At 38.5% G+C, this 15,244-nt stretch overlaps 1 protein-coding gene across 2 annotated transcripts in view; it reads right to left on the bottom strand.

The window, feature by feature from the left end:
* Nucleotides 1–15,244, bottom strand: part of LOC105465486 (discoidin, CUB and LCCL domain containing 1) — a 68,220-nt gene that overhangs the window by 41,048 nt on the left and 11,928 nt on the right. For both annotated transcript variants that reach the window (XM_011713939.3, XM_071096354.1), the window contains exon 2: nucleotides 4,758–4,970. In XM_011713939.3, the coding sequence (XP_011712241.3) occupies nucleotides 4,758–4,970 (213 nt within the window). The remainder of the gene's footprint in view (nucleotides 1–4,757; nucleotides 4,971–15,244) is intronic.

Below are 15,244 nucleotides of genomic sequence, written 5' to 3'. Positions count from 1 at the left end.
GCCAGTGTCTGGTTCCTGCCAAGACTGCTCCAACAGCTCTTCAGGCAGTCCCCGAACCACCCCAAACTCCATCCAGTGTGGAGGTCACCTTTCAGGGGGAAACTCAGACTCAACCTTCTTGAAAGATCAGGAAAACAGAAATGACCTCCTCTGAGGTCCCTACCGGCAGTGGGGGCAAAAACAAACCTCTGAGCGAATATTCCAGTCTAAGTCCATTCTAGTCAGTAAGACTAGAAATGGAATTTACCCAGAGGGGAAGTCAAGGTTACAAGCTCACTAAAGGGCTGTAAAATTAAGAGTAGTATCTTCAGTATGAATGCAAAGCCTTCCCTCTTCAGTCTTCTAAATAAATACAACATTATATATTTAATATTTTAAATCTGTGTATATTAGTGTGACACAACGCCTGAATCAGCAGCTATTTTTCCTCAAAGTTTAAGATATTGCAGTGTTTTATATAACTAACCTTCTGTTATTTTACCACATATATGTAAAATGAGGGAGGGGGGAACTGAGAACAGGACCAAGGCAGTCATCTTAAATGTCTTATACAATATGTTTAAATTTAAAGAGATGTTCTTTAATAAACTACTTGTCTGAATCTTCAAATTCCAGGTTTCAAAGTGTGTTCAATCCTAGAACAGCCTGGGTAGGCTACCTTAATCAACTTTCTATTATTTTATGTGCCCAGATTTCTCCAAAATTGTCTTCTACGAAAAGGCAACACCTTATATTTGAGTCCTTTCAAAGTTTCATATTACATGGGCCTCTTTGAAGAACAAAGAACTCCTCCAGGAAGACACTTCAGGTTGAAATAACCTAAAAATCAATGCAGTTTTGATTGAAAAAAGAAGAGTCATTTAATCAAATAGTCAAGAGGGAAGCAAAGAAATTTAATGCAGATTTAGTTCTCATTCTTGAAGGGACACATGACCTCATAATTTCTAATGTTAGAAACTGTCATAAGCAAGCCTTTTAAAGATTTCTTTAAAAAGTAGTAGTATTATGTCTGCCCAGAATACATAATCTGAATTCAATCACGAGGAAACATCAAACCAACTGAACTGACAGACATTCTGTAAAATAACTGGTCAGTATTCTCAAAAGATAAAGGAAGACTGAGAAGACAGGACAAGTAACTGCTTTATGATCCTGAATTGGACCACAGACTGGAAAACGGATATTAGCATTTTTTCAAAGGGAGTCTCAGTTACTTTGGTCTGTTAAACAAAAACCTAGAATTCCCCTAGCTATAGTGAAAATGATGTCTACTAAGAAAAGCATGATACTTCTTAAAGATTTTTTTGTTTTGTTTTGGCCAGCATAATATTAATAGCACACATATCTTAGTGTCTTAATTCAGTCACAGGCATACAAGTACATTCTTCTAATGGATTCTTGAATCTGAAAGATCAGCCGTAATCATATGACAAACAGAAGAAGAATAATCCCATTTTGTCTGTATTAGGAAACAGTGAGATCAAGTGCATATTTTGCTAGATTACTGTGAAAGTTGTTGTGGGTGTTTACACTTGTTTACAACGCATTTTTGCTAGCAAGAATGTGAATTATCAAAATACCCAAAGTATATAAACCAAATATTTAAAACAAAATTGACATGGTGGGGAACCATTAAACATTAACTGCATAATGATGAACACTATACAACTTTAGCATATTCACAATGGTTAGTGTCATCACAAGTATGTCCACTCTTGGCAGAGCTTGCAAACATTAATGCCAGGAAACATTATTCTTTTTCAAAACACTTACTCCACATTCAAATTCTGATAGTTTTAAGTTTTAAAATCCTTTGGCAGTGGGTTTTAACAATTAGTTGGTTAATAAAAAATATCGGGCAGGATAAACTCAAACGATTCTGCTGTTTCTGCCACACATATAATCATTAGAAGCCATCATATTTTGGAATTAAAGGTGGTATTCCATAACACGCCTTCTCTCCCTGCCGAATTTCAGCAGGCATTCCCCTCTCTCACTGGTTCAGGCAATATAGCTCTAGATCCTTGGGAGTCTGCAAGGGCACTAGGGCCCTGCTTCCGCAGCCATGCCAGATCCTGTGGCCACATCAGCTTGCAGAGGTGCCTCCCACCCTTCCACGCTTCCAGGAAGCTGGGCAACAGCTGCACAGGAATGTCCACTCTCTGAGCGCCAGCCACTGAAAGACAAAGCACTTCTGTCTCCTCCTCCTTCTGCATTCCCGGAGGATGTTCAAACAGACCAGGGGTTTATTTAACTAAGTTAAAATATAGGTCGGGTTAGTGTTTTTGGTCACCGGAAATCTTTAAAGTAGCCACAAAAGAGAGAAATTCTGAGCATCATTACATAGTTTATCTTAAGCACATCCTCAATCAAAAATACTACTGACTTCTTGTGTTTTAGACGAAATTGCCGCATAGTGTAATAATGGGCTAGTCCACCCGGGAAGGATGATAGTGCAATGTGGTTTTTTGGTGATGGTGAAACCAGGAGACAACAGCAGTGGGAGTAGGTGTCTTGCAGCCACAGAGACACAGATATAAATCTCTCTTTCACCCCAGTTGTACACTCTTGGGATCTTGGGCATGTTAACCTAATCACACTGTGCCTCAGTTTCCCTATCTGTGGAAGGCATTGGTTATTTACCTTGGAAGGTGGATTAGGGGATTCTAGACAATATATGTAAGAGCCAAGCAGGTGCCTGGCATACAATAGGCACTGAATATATTTATTTCTATAATGAGTATACATTTTATTTCCAAAAGACAAACATTCAATTTATACAGAAAAAAATTCAAGGAGAAAAATTACTTGGCTTTATTGCTATGAATGAATTGCAATTCACTATTCATTTTCTAGTGACGCATCTAAGCTTGAAAGCTCAAGAATCTAGAAATGAGGAGGCAGATCATGATCACCTTGCAAGCTAGCTTGAGATATGTAGTTAATTCCATTATTTTCTGCCTTTTTTCTCTTATAATAGAGAGATGGGGGTCTCACCATGTTACCCAGGCTAGATTGCTTGAACTCCTGAGCTCAAGCGATCATTCCTCCTAGGCCTCCCAGTGTTAGGATTACAGGCATAAGCCACCGCCCCTGACCTTTTCTGCCTTTGTGTATATTTATGAATATACCTCAAAGATGATGGAGGAAACTCCCTGGTGTGGGAAAGCCACATCCATTCTCCACATCCTGCTTTGGGAGGATTTGCTTCCCTTAGTTGCTCTCACTTCAGCCTCTGACGTGACAGTCTTATGCAACAGAATGATTCCTCCACTGTTATGTCAGCAGGTGGAATGAAATGCTCATCTTCCGGGCAAGGCAGATGCTTCCCCAAAGAGACCCGTGTGGAAAAGCTGCTTCCGGCCCTGCAGCACTTTGCATCACTTTTCACACTGCATCTCTGACACTCACCCCCTCCTCAAAATCTGAAAGAAACCTCCTGGCTATTGAGGGACTCCCTGACAAATGCCTCCATAAGTTAACACACATTAGATTACCAGAGGTAATGGAACAATAAGTGTTCCCAGGGGCCTTCAACATCCCTGGAAGTGTCATCCTGCCCATTTGAGTCAAACTACAGTTAAAAAGTTACCAACAATTATATGGAAATTACCATCTTGACTCTGTCGGAGTAACTCAACCATCATTAAACAGACAATGTTCCTCGGGATTAAAAAACGATCTTAGATCTTTTTATCCCATGGGAGCTGGTTTAGATCTCTGAATCGTCACAAGGCTTGTCTGGGCTTCTGAACTGTAGGAAGAGGCAGCAGGAGTGAGGAAGCAACTCTGAGTGCAAAGGTCAAGACAGGTGAGAAAGCTGTGAGTGTTTGAGAAATTATCAGTAGAGCTAGCAGGCAGACAGGATTTTACCTAAAACGTGTATCATTTTTAAAGTTGTGTGCACAGAGAATTTCACAAAATCTCTATACTCAAAAGAATGTATGTAAGATTTTGTTATCGTTTTCAAACTGCCCAATTTCCTTGGGCTTAGGATCAAAGGGTCATTGTGACTGTGATTTCAGGTTCCAGAGGGCTAACAGCACATCTCACAGCACAAAACACTAAATTTCAAAGGCTACTCAGGAAACTGAGCTTTGCACTTGCCGTTTTCTTCCCCAGAAACTCTGAACCCAGTCATACCTAAACAGTCCATTCCCTTACCTCGTTTTGGGTCTCTGCTCAAATGTCCACTTACTGATGATGCCTCCCTACCATCCCATTGGAAGTGGCACAAAAACAAAGGCAGGCTCTACATCACCTTTGGATGCCTTAGTTTTCGTTATTCCTTTTCTTTCTCACCATCTCTCATACTACAGATATATTTGCTTATTTTCTACCTTCCTCTCCCCGCAGATGCAAGTTTCATAAAGGAACTTTGTTTTTTCACTGTTACATTCCAGTTCCTGACAGAGTACCCGAAACATAGTCACTCTTCTATTCAATAAATATTTGTCAAATGAATAATGAACTGTAGATGGTTTACCAAATGTCACGTATCTCCAATTCTCTCCCCAGCAGCACTGACACTCACTCAAAGGTTCTGAGACACACACAAGGTTCACATCTCCTTAGATGTCTTTTGCTGTTTCAGCTTAGGAAGTAAATGTATTCTTCTAAGTTCCCCCCAAGAGCTTACACAAGCAAGTTTCTCTTCTAATCTTCTCGGGATATACTGTTCATTAACAAACCACTTGCCCTTCTCTGCAAATATCGAAAATTTTGATGCTCAGAGAAACCCCGGTCTCTTTTCTTACCATATTGATCTGAAGAACTGGTGAAGAGAAGATAGTCAGAAGCACAGGTCTGGGATTCGATATCCAAATCTCCCAACCTCAGAATCAGTCTTTTCCCCTTTGGTACTGTAATTGTCTTTTCGCAAACAGTGTGATTGGGGTAGGTCCCGGGATAATTCTTAGATGTCATTGTACCACTATCCTGATAAGTCACTAGGTGTCCACAGCCATCACCTGGTAAAGAAAAAAAGGCGGGGGGGAATAAAAGAAGAAAAGGTAATTAATTCTTACTGAGGACTGAGAGTCCAATACAATCTCCAAGCTACGTATTTTATTGTTTTGGGGGAGAAGGAAAACCAAAAAACAAAAAAGAAGATTGAATTATTAAACAATATCTATTGTTATTTCATCTCTTGTTTTCCAGTTTTATCTTCTTGTTGATCAAAATGTTTCACATATTAGAATGGAAAGCCCTTAGGAAACAAATCATTTAATCATTATTTTTTTCTAATAATCTATTCACCCATCCAAACTTGCTCAGCAGGCCTTGCATGCATTTGCCAAGCCACTCCCAAAGTCGATGTCATATAATAATTCACAATGGAGAAAAAATATTATTCACTGTAGAAGGTGGTTGTGCTGATTAAATGAGATAAAGTACAGAAAATGCTCCTGTCAGAATCTGAGGCTTAAGCTGACATAATTCAGTTTAGCTGCAAGTTATTTAGCTGGAGACTGGGCCTAATAATCATTTTAAATGTATGTCGTAGTTAATGACAGTCACAGATTCTAAGGTTCCTCATAGACTTGGGATGTACAATCAGAAAATGTCAAGGATCTACTCTGTTGAGTGCTTTTCATAACCAGACATGGTGTTAAAAGCTGGGAACACAAAAGCAGCACTTGTTACCTCATAGAACTCAGAGTAAAATGGCAAATAGTCACACATTCAGATAACTATAATTCTAGGTGCTATGTGTTATATACATCAGGGGTCTAAACAAAATGCAAAGGAGAGAGGCAAGAAAGAATGTTTCAGCAAATTACCAGCATTTCATCAAAACAAGAAATTATGTGAAGACTTTTCTGAATAGGGAAGTTCACCTATTAACCTACAAGTTGTTCTAGTTGATTAAAGTGACCAAGTCGATCACACAACTATCTAAGGACACGCACAACTAGATGGGCTGCAAGGAGAATGAGCATACGCTGCATTTAGGTTGCAAAATGCCTGTGGTTAGTATAGCTTCATGTTTCAAAGCAAAAATTTCTGGTCTCAGCTGGAGGGAGAGAGGCAGAAAGCTGCTGAAGTAGGAACTCTCAAAGGTAGTAAAATAAGACCTCTCCGTCCCAAAGTCTCTGATGGAGAAGCCTCAACTTGGGTATACTGGGAATCTGAGGACTTCAAAGCAGCCTTCTTCCCTCTCAGCATCTTCCCCAGTTAGAGTTGGATTCACCTGGAGTCTTCCTTTATTCCACTTCCTTCTTGCCTTGAGGTGTCGGGGCAAAATGGTAATAGAGGTTTATAAAAAAAAAAAAAAAAAAAAATTAACAACTCCAGAATCTACGTCATCTCAACAGCCAAGGCCTAGGGAAAGGATCTACCCATTATCCAGAAACTCCCACAAGATTCCTGGCAGCCCCTGAAAGAGGACTGAATTGGGGAAGTAGAGTTGGCTTTAATGGACCAATGGGTTAAGGAGTGCCGGGGGGAAATTTAGACAGCCAAGATAAAACTACTATGAAGCCCTGAGATCTAGGCAGAATTAGTGAAATTTACATAGTAGGCAACAAGGACACATAGAATTTTTGGAGTAGGAAGATAACAAAAGAGGTATTAGAAAAAGATGATCAACCTGGCTGGACAATGCTACAGGAACTACAATGGGGACAGAATCTGGATGAGCAGTAGGCGGGCTAGCAACGGGGGTGGCTGGAACAGGAAGGAAGGGAACAGAAGACAGGGAAATTCTTGAGACAAAATCAACAGACTCAGGTTTTGGGGAATTATAGTGGGAAGGACAAGAGAAGAAAAAACACCAAGGCCTTGTTCAGTTCAGAAATGATTGGAACACTGAGGCCAATATAAACCGCAAAAAGAGTCCAGAGAGGGAGCAGGTTTAGGGATAAAGGTTGTAAGTCTGGTTAAGTTTGAGGTGACAGCTAAATTCCTTGGGCTCCCTGGCAGTTGGTAAACATAAAATTGCCAAGAATTAAATGAAAATGATACTAGAGAGAAGCATACTGTGCAGGAGCACACAGTGCACAGGGCTTTGATTTAAAATCTGAATTATTTGTTGGCTTTAAAGGGCTTTAATAAAAAATACAATTTATAGTTTCTCTTTAAAACTGAAGGACAAACTGTGAGTGGTGGCTCATGCCTGTAATCCCAGCATTTTGGGAGGCCAAGGTAGGCGAATCACCGGAAGTCAGGAGTTTGAAACCAGCCTGGCCAACGTGGTGAAACCCTGTGTCTACTAAAAATACAAAAATTAGCCAGGCGTGGTAGTGCGAGCCTGTAATCTCAGCTACTTGGGAAGCTGAGGCTGGAGAATCGCTTGAACCCAGGAGGCAGAGGTTGCAGTGAGCTGAGATCATGCCACTGCACTCCAGCCTGGGTGACAGAGTGGGATTCCATCTCAACAACAACAACAACAAAAACTGAAAGACGTGGCAACCACATGATCGGGCATTCTCACAGGGCTAGTGATACAGTGGCTGTCCCTTAAAAGAAGCCAAACACCTTAGTTCTTCACCAGGTCCTTGTTACTTCTATTACCTGCCCTACCTTTATAAGCATGTATTTTGGGCACCCCCATAAAGCAATCCTAGGGTAATTAGTACAAACAAATATGCATCTAAATATAAAAACAACACAACCTCTCCAGGCCACCAAGAAATCTCTTGGTCAAATATTTAAATGTCACTTTTCTTAGGACTATGAGATTCTCCGCTCATAAAAGAAGAGAAAAACTTTTTTTTCCAGAAAACACAGTTAAATAAAATAAGGAGCAATTATATGAATCAACCTACATGTGACTATCATATTCTAAATTTTATTTTTTTAAAGTAACGTGTCAGCAAAGGAAAATCTTAGGGTGTCACTTTTTTCTTTGAGATGGAGTCTCGCTCTGTCGCCCAGGCTGGAGTGCAGTGGCAGGATCTCAGCTCACTGCAACCTCTGCCTCCTGGGTTCAAGCCATTCTCCTGCCTCAGCCTCCTGAGTAGCTGGGATTACAGGCGCCCACCACCACGCCGGACTAATTTTTTGTATTTTTAGTAGAGACGGGGTTTCACTGTGTTAGCCAGGATGGTCTCGATCTCCTGACCTCGTGATCCGCCCACCTCGGCCTCCCAAAGTGCTGGGATTACAGGTGTGAGCCACTGCACCCGGCCAGGGTATCACTTTTATTCAGCCCTGTAATAATATTTCTCTTCCACCACTTCCACTCTAAGGCCCAAGAGGAAACTTCTTTACCCAGCAATGCTGGCACAATGCAGGCAAGTTCAAATCGCCAACATTTCCATCGTTACTTTGCCTGGGGATCTGTACTTCTTTGGGAAAATGTCTCTCTTCCATTAACTATCAGAACAAAACCCCATGAGTCTTTGTTCTGCCAAAGACCTGACTCGCAAAATAAGTGCTGAGTCCTAATTTATTAAAAAGCAAACTGTCATCAGAAGTTCTAATATCACTCTAACCTATGGAAGTAGACTATGGAGTTTTCTGTGGCAAGACTAATATAATAAGTTTATTCCATGGGTATCAACCACATCAGGAATTTCCCACAGTTTGGGTGATTTCAAACGATTAGGTAGAAAGATGCCAGAGGGTAAAATGAAAAACTGCTAGGGAGACAAAATGCCTACAATGTCATGTGTTGAAGAAGGGAGATGCATACACATGAAAACCAATAGAGAAGCATTATTTATTTACTTTTGAGATGGATTTTCGCTCTTGTTGCCCAGGCTGGAGTGCAATGGTGCAATCTCATCTCACCGCAACCTCCACCTCCTGGGTTCAAGTGATTCTCCTGCCTCAGCCTCCTGAGTAGCTGGGATTACAGGCACGCAGCACCGTGCCCAGCTAATTATATTTTTAGTAGAGATGAGGAGAAGCATTATTCTTATGACCTCATTCTGACACTTAGGTAGCCTACCTCTCATAGCCTGACTCTCTAATTGATAATAACTGACAAAGACGACAAAAGTTACTTAAAAATCTATTTGTTTATCTTCTTTGTCTTATGTATCAATGTCAGTATCCTGGTTGCGATATGGTATTGTAGTTTGCAAAGATGTTATAATTGAGGGAAACTGGGTAAAAGGTATACAATATCTCTCTGTGTTAGTTCTTCCAATTGCATGGGATCTACAATGATCTGAAAATAAAAAGGCTAATTAAAGAATTGAAAAAGGAATGTAAATCAAGTTTGTCTGGCTGGGGATGGAAGTGAGGAGGCTTTTACTTTTCCTATTTTATACTTTTTTATACTCTTTGTATTTTGTTATCCTGTATGCTTTTTCTTTTTTTTTTTTTTTTTTTTGAGACAGGGTCTCATTCTGTTACCCAGGCTGGAATGCAGTGGCACAATCACTGCTCCCTGCACCCTCGACCTCTGGCGCTCAAGCAATCTTCCCACTTCAGCCTTCCAAGTAGCTGGAACTACAGGCGCACACCACCACACCCAGCTGATTGTTTTTTTTTTTTTGGTAGAGACAGGGGCTACACTATGCTGCCCAGGCTGGTCTGGAACTCCTAGGCTCAAGCGATCCTCTCGCCTTGGCCTCCCAAAATGCTGGGATTACAGGTGTGTGCCACTGCACCTGGCCTAAATTTTTTTTAATTAAAGCATTTAAACAGATCTGCAATAAAAAGATCTCTATGAAATACAGTTGACCTAGTTTCTTCAGGATTGAATTAAATGAAGAGGCACACATAAAGAAGTGTTTATTTTAGATTTAAAAGACACTTATGTGCCATAACAATTAAGTGAGACTTGCTTGAATCCTGATTTCAAAAACCAACCTTATAAAATCTTTTAAATAGATAATTGGGATATTAAATAATTTCAGATAATTATTAATTTTATTAGGTGAGATAGTAGTATTGAGGCTACATAAGAAAATGACATTTTTTTTGAGAGATGCCTACTGACATATGTAGGGCTGAAATGACATAAGGTCTGGGATTTGCCTTAAAACACCTGGAAAAAAAGGGGAGAAGCAGAATAAATGAAAAAATATGGAGAAATGTTGATGGTTGCTATAGCTGAATGATGAGGGCTCACGGTTCTAAGAATATTAAAATTAAAAATTAAAAGAAATATTAAATTAAAATATTAAAAATTAAAAGAAATAAAGATCCATCTTTAAGGGAAAAAAATAAAACCACAGTCTTATGACTAAACTCCAAGTAGGGTTGTGGGCAGTGACACAGTAAAGTGCCACCTATCTAACATCAAAATAGGGGGAACGGGCAATGAAAAGGGGAGGAGGAAGTTTTGCCATAAGGAATCTGACCACTCTTCAAAGTGGCTACTACACAATGTTTATCTGTTCCTTCCTTTCGATTGTAATTTCTTGCCAAAGCACATGATGACTAAACTAAGTATCATTTCCTCCTCTTCTAGACTGAAAGCTCCTCTCAACTATAGAATACTTCCAGGGTGGTCTCTCTGTAATGGGCCTAAATCCTGGTGTCTGTTTGGAGCCACAGCTGGTTTGTGACTGACCACCACTTCCTCAAAACAATGTACAAGAATAAAACTGATGTATGAAGCTTAGATTCTGGAAAAAGGTGCAAGTATTCATGAATATTTTAGAATTCCCAAAGTGATCTATGTATAGAATTTAAGTATACAGATTTTAATTCTGAACATTTGGAAACAATCTAAATTAGAAAAGAATAGCCAAACTGATATCTCCAAGCAATGTGATGTTAAGGAAGTTACTCATGTTTTAGAAAAATATTTAACATAAAAATACTTTAAAACAGAATATATTGTACACGCATAGATATGTAATATTTAAAGTGTCTACTTCTATGGTATAAGTTTACAAGTGATTTTCATTTTATTTATACATTTATCTTCTAAATTTTCTATAATATGAATACATATAAAGCAGAAAAATAATAAAATTAAACCTACCAAATTCACCTAACATTCTTTGTAACACTAAAGGCTACTTTCAACATTAGCCTCATAATACAGATAGGAAGAAGTCTCAGACTGTCATTAAAATTTCAGGAAACAAACAACTAGGAACTTAGTATACTGTAGTTCTCACTTCAAGAAGTCCACAGTCAAGAGGAGAAACATACATTAACAAGTAAATTATTGAGACTAACTTGACATGTACAAATACAGAGATATGGACAATATCTATTCTCCAAATGCCTGAAATTAATGGATAGGTCTCTACCTTTTAGCCTTTAACATCCGCTATTCAGGAATTGTGGATATACATGCTACTTTCTAAATAAGCTTAGAACAAATCCTAGATGCCTGTATACACAAGCCAATCCTTTATTTAGTCTACTTTAATTCCACCCACTACGAAAGGAACACAATAACTTCCCTAAAAGACTACTTCCCTTTGATAAGAAATCATGTTCCATTAAAAGAAAAGCAAAAAGTAAGATATACCTGGTATGGACTAAGTTCTGCAATACTAGAAAGCATGATTAGACTTTAAAAGAAAACTTGTAACTGAATTGTACTTCTTGGAGAATGATTTGGGTGGAGTAAAATGAATAGTGCAAATATACTTTTTAGATTGATTATTAACTAGTCCCTAGAGTAAGATAGAAAACTCAAGCTTTTTTAAAAAATTATTATTATGGCCTATAGTTAGAACAGATTTTTTTTATCACACCCCAAGTAATCACATATGCATACACATGCATAAACAATGGACAAAAATTAAGTGATACAATTATTTTACTATATGTAATGCACTGTGATTATTTCCTATTCTATTAGGTTTCATTTTTGTTTTCGTCAAAGCACACTGGTTGTGCCTACTGAAGTGATTTCATCACCTATTAATGGGTCTCAACCTGCAACTTAGGAAAGAGTGCTCTAAAATATCACAAGAGTAAAACCATTTCTAGAAACATGATTTCATTAGTTGTATCCTTGCTCTTCTGATATTCAAGTTACAACAAGTCTCAATACATATACAATCATCCATGTGTGGGTGTGAGAAAATTTCTTCCCATGTCTAAGATCAAGTGAGCTCTTGATGACTACAATCTTTTCAACCACAAAGGAGAGCTTGCAGTTATTACAGAGTTTTGTCTGATGGTAGGGCAAACAGATTTTCCAAGGTATCATTAATTCCATTCTTAGCCTTAGAAATTTTGCTCTTCTTCAATTGTGCTTAGCTTTTTACCTTGCATGCTGCCAGAAGCAAAAGAAAAACAGGGGCAAAAGGGCCTCAGTTGCTATGTGAGAATGAACAAAGGCAAAACAGAACTTGTAATGAAAAAACCAAATAATTATTCAAAATATTTAGTTTTTCTGAAAGGAATAAAGATAATAATACTATGCTGAAAGAAGCTACAGCCATAGACTAGAAACACATGGTCATGTTTTATAAAACTGACAATCTCTTTCAACTTTATTCTCACCACATACAAAATAGATGCTAATGATATGACTAGTGATCTAATGAGGTTGATAATGCTGTTGACTCAGCAGATGAAACATTTGAAAGTAAAATAAAAGGAAACACAAGGAATCTGTCAAAAGTCTCTCCGTGGAAACTTTCAACATTCCTATCAGCTAAAAGTATCACTTAAAATAAATCAATCTGAATGTATGAAAATGAACCAAATCATTTCAAGAGGTCCTATCTATGATTCCTCTCTGATTCCCTAAATAATGTGGGATTACTTCCATCAGTGTCCAAAGACATCGATGATTACCATGTTAAAATATTTAAAAGATTCCTAATTTGCTGCCAATGGAAAAAAATCCCCAAATCTAGCCAATGCTATTCTTTAATGTGCTATATGTAAAATCAGTGAACACTGCAGTTCTTGGTCACTCTCCAGTCTTGAGACTTCTGCTGAAAAGCAGAAGATTAGTAGAAGGCTTGTGGATGTGGGGGAGGAGAGTTGACACACCTATCATTTCCTAATTCATAAATTATTTCCATATACTTGGGAGGTGACAGAGCATAATGGTTACAACCTGGATTCTGGCACAGCCCTGCCTAACACTGGTTTTGTGGCCTTGGGTGAGTCTTTTTACCTCTCTAAGGTAAAACTGAATTCCATCATCTGCAATATAAAGACAACAATAGTGCCCAATTTCATGAGCATTAAAAGGGAGAATGCTAATAAAAGCAAAGTATCGAGCAAAGAGGCAACCATATAGTAAAAGTTCAATACATTAACTGCTACTACTTTTATCTTAAAATTCTACACATTATTAAAGTATCAAAAATATTGCTTTGAATTAGCTGACTTTGTCCAAATGCCATTGCCCATTGGCTGTATGATCCTAAGAAATCCCCCATCTAGTGTGTATCAATTTTCCTCATCTGTAAAATTACCAACCATAACTGGGTGTGGGGAAGATGAATGAGGCTGTGTGCGTGTGCTTTAATCAGCTGAGAAAGTCTAATTAGAATGCATTTCCCAGTATTTATCTAATGCCCACTTACTGCTATGTCAGCATGTCCTGAAGTAGACACTGTGGTACTAGTCTGGGCGGTTTACCAGGAGGTTATGTCCTCGCCCTCCTCAAAAGAGCTGCAAGGTCAGTAAGCTTGCAGAATCCCACCTTTTTCTTTACCACAGAACATCTCAAAGCCCTTAGAGTGCACAGTGAAGCTCTGATGCATGTTGCAGTTTACAGCATTTCCCAGAAAACTCTTTCCTCTTGGGGCATCTCCTGGGAGTAGCGTTCTGTGAGACATACTGGTGAACTCCTGGGTTAGACTCTCGCCAGTGGGACATACAGAGACGTCCTATGATAGGGCTTCTGGGATTAAAGATCTTATGTGGAGAAGTGGACTCTGGCCTCTGGAGTTCTAAAAATGGTACTGAAATTATATTATGTGACTCGATTCAAAAGCAAGACTTTTCCCACTGTTGCTGTTAAGTTACAAGTGCTTTGTGGGCATCTACAACGAATTGGACACACTGGTTAAGAGAAGTTTCTTAATTTCAAAGAAGACTTTTAAGAAAAAAAAAACTTGTTTGTTCAGCAAAACAATTCTAAGAGAACTGTTTTATCTCTGTTCAATAGATGCTTAGAATAAGGAAGTCAGAGAAAAGAGGCTGCTGACCTTTGTTACTAATGTCAGGATGTTGATGTAATATCCAAGCTGCCACTGCTTCAGCTGAAGGTAAGTCAAGAAATCTTTCCTGCCACTAGAACACGCTATCTTTCTAACCTTGGTTTCATGTTAAATATGCATACTGCCAGTATTCAGATAAAGTATAATACTGATATTGACTTTTCTCTATGGAGTCCAGAAAATCCAATATTACCAAGTAAAGACAAAGTTAAACTGAGTTTTATAAATTAAAACTGTAAACATTTCTCCTTTGCACATAGACGTGAGTCTTCACTTTCACAGATAATAGTTTTTTAAAAATTGAGAGCCAAAAAGTTATTGGGAAAGGAAAAAAATAAAATGATGGAAGGGCCCTTACTAAAAACTAGCATTTACCAGAAATTCGTTGTAAAAAGTAGCAGATACAGTGTTCTAAGGACTTTATATTACCTTATTTAGCCTTCATGACAACCATATCTGATGATAGTTTTAAAAAATTGATTACAAATTATTTCACATATATATACACACATACATATATATATACAGATATACATATACAAAGAGTAATTTCACAAACATCAAAGTGTATACCCAGTAGCTTATAAGATAGGACATCTCCTATACAACAAAACTGAAGCCCACAATACCCTTTCTTCACCACACATCCCTCTTATTATCTCTATTCTGTGTGTGAAGGAGTCAAGGCTCTGAGATGCAGAGTAACTCAGCCCATGTGGCTGGGCTGGGATCAGATCCTAACCTGAAACTAGTCTGACTTCAAAGACGATGGAATGGAATCACACGCTCTAAGGCCACTATTCCCTAAGTGGTGACAAAACTGAGGTAGCGATATTTAAGACATTGTCCAACCTCACATTACTGCTGAGCAGCATAACTGACATTTAGTTTTTTGTAGTCATACTCTTTTTGTCTCAAAATTAACATGAGAAAAATAGTCATGTTTAATTAGGAGGGTTTTTTTTTTTTTTGTAAAAATGATGATATGAGAAGTTCTACCATACCCTTTCTTTAATCATCGAAGTACTCTTTATTAGACTGTTAAGGGAAAGGTCTAATGAGAGGTGCCTATTTTACTTCCAACGAAGGTTGTTCACTTTGCTTAGCTCCTGAAAGATGCTTTGTAAAAGAAGGTGTCAGTGTATTGAAGTGCTGCTTCTCACACTTCAGTATGCAAACGAATCACCTGGGGA

The sequence above is a fragment of the Macaca nemestrina genome, chromosome 5, assembly GCF_043159975.1.
Source record: "Macaca nemestrina isolate mMacNem1 chromosome 5, mMacNem.hap1, whole genome shotgun sequence".
Lineage (NCBI taxonomy): Eukaryota > Metazoa > Chordata > Mammalia > Primates > Cercopithecidae > Macaca > Macaca nemestrina.
This window is presented reverse-complemented; position numbering and strand designations above follow the sequence as displayed.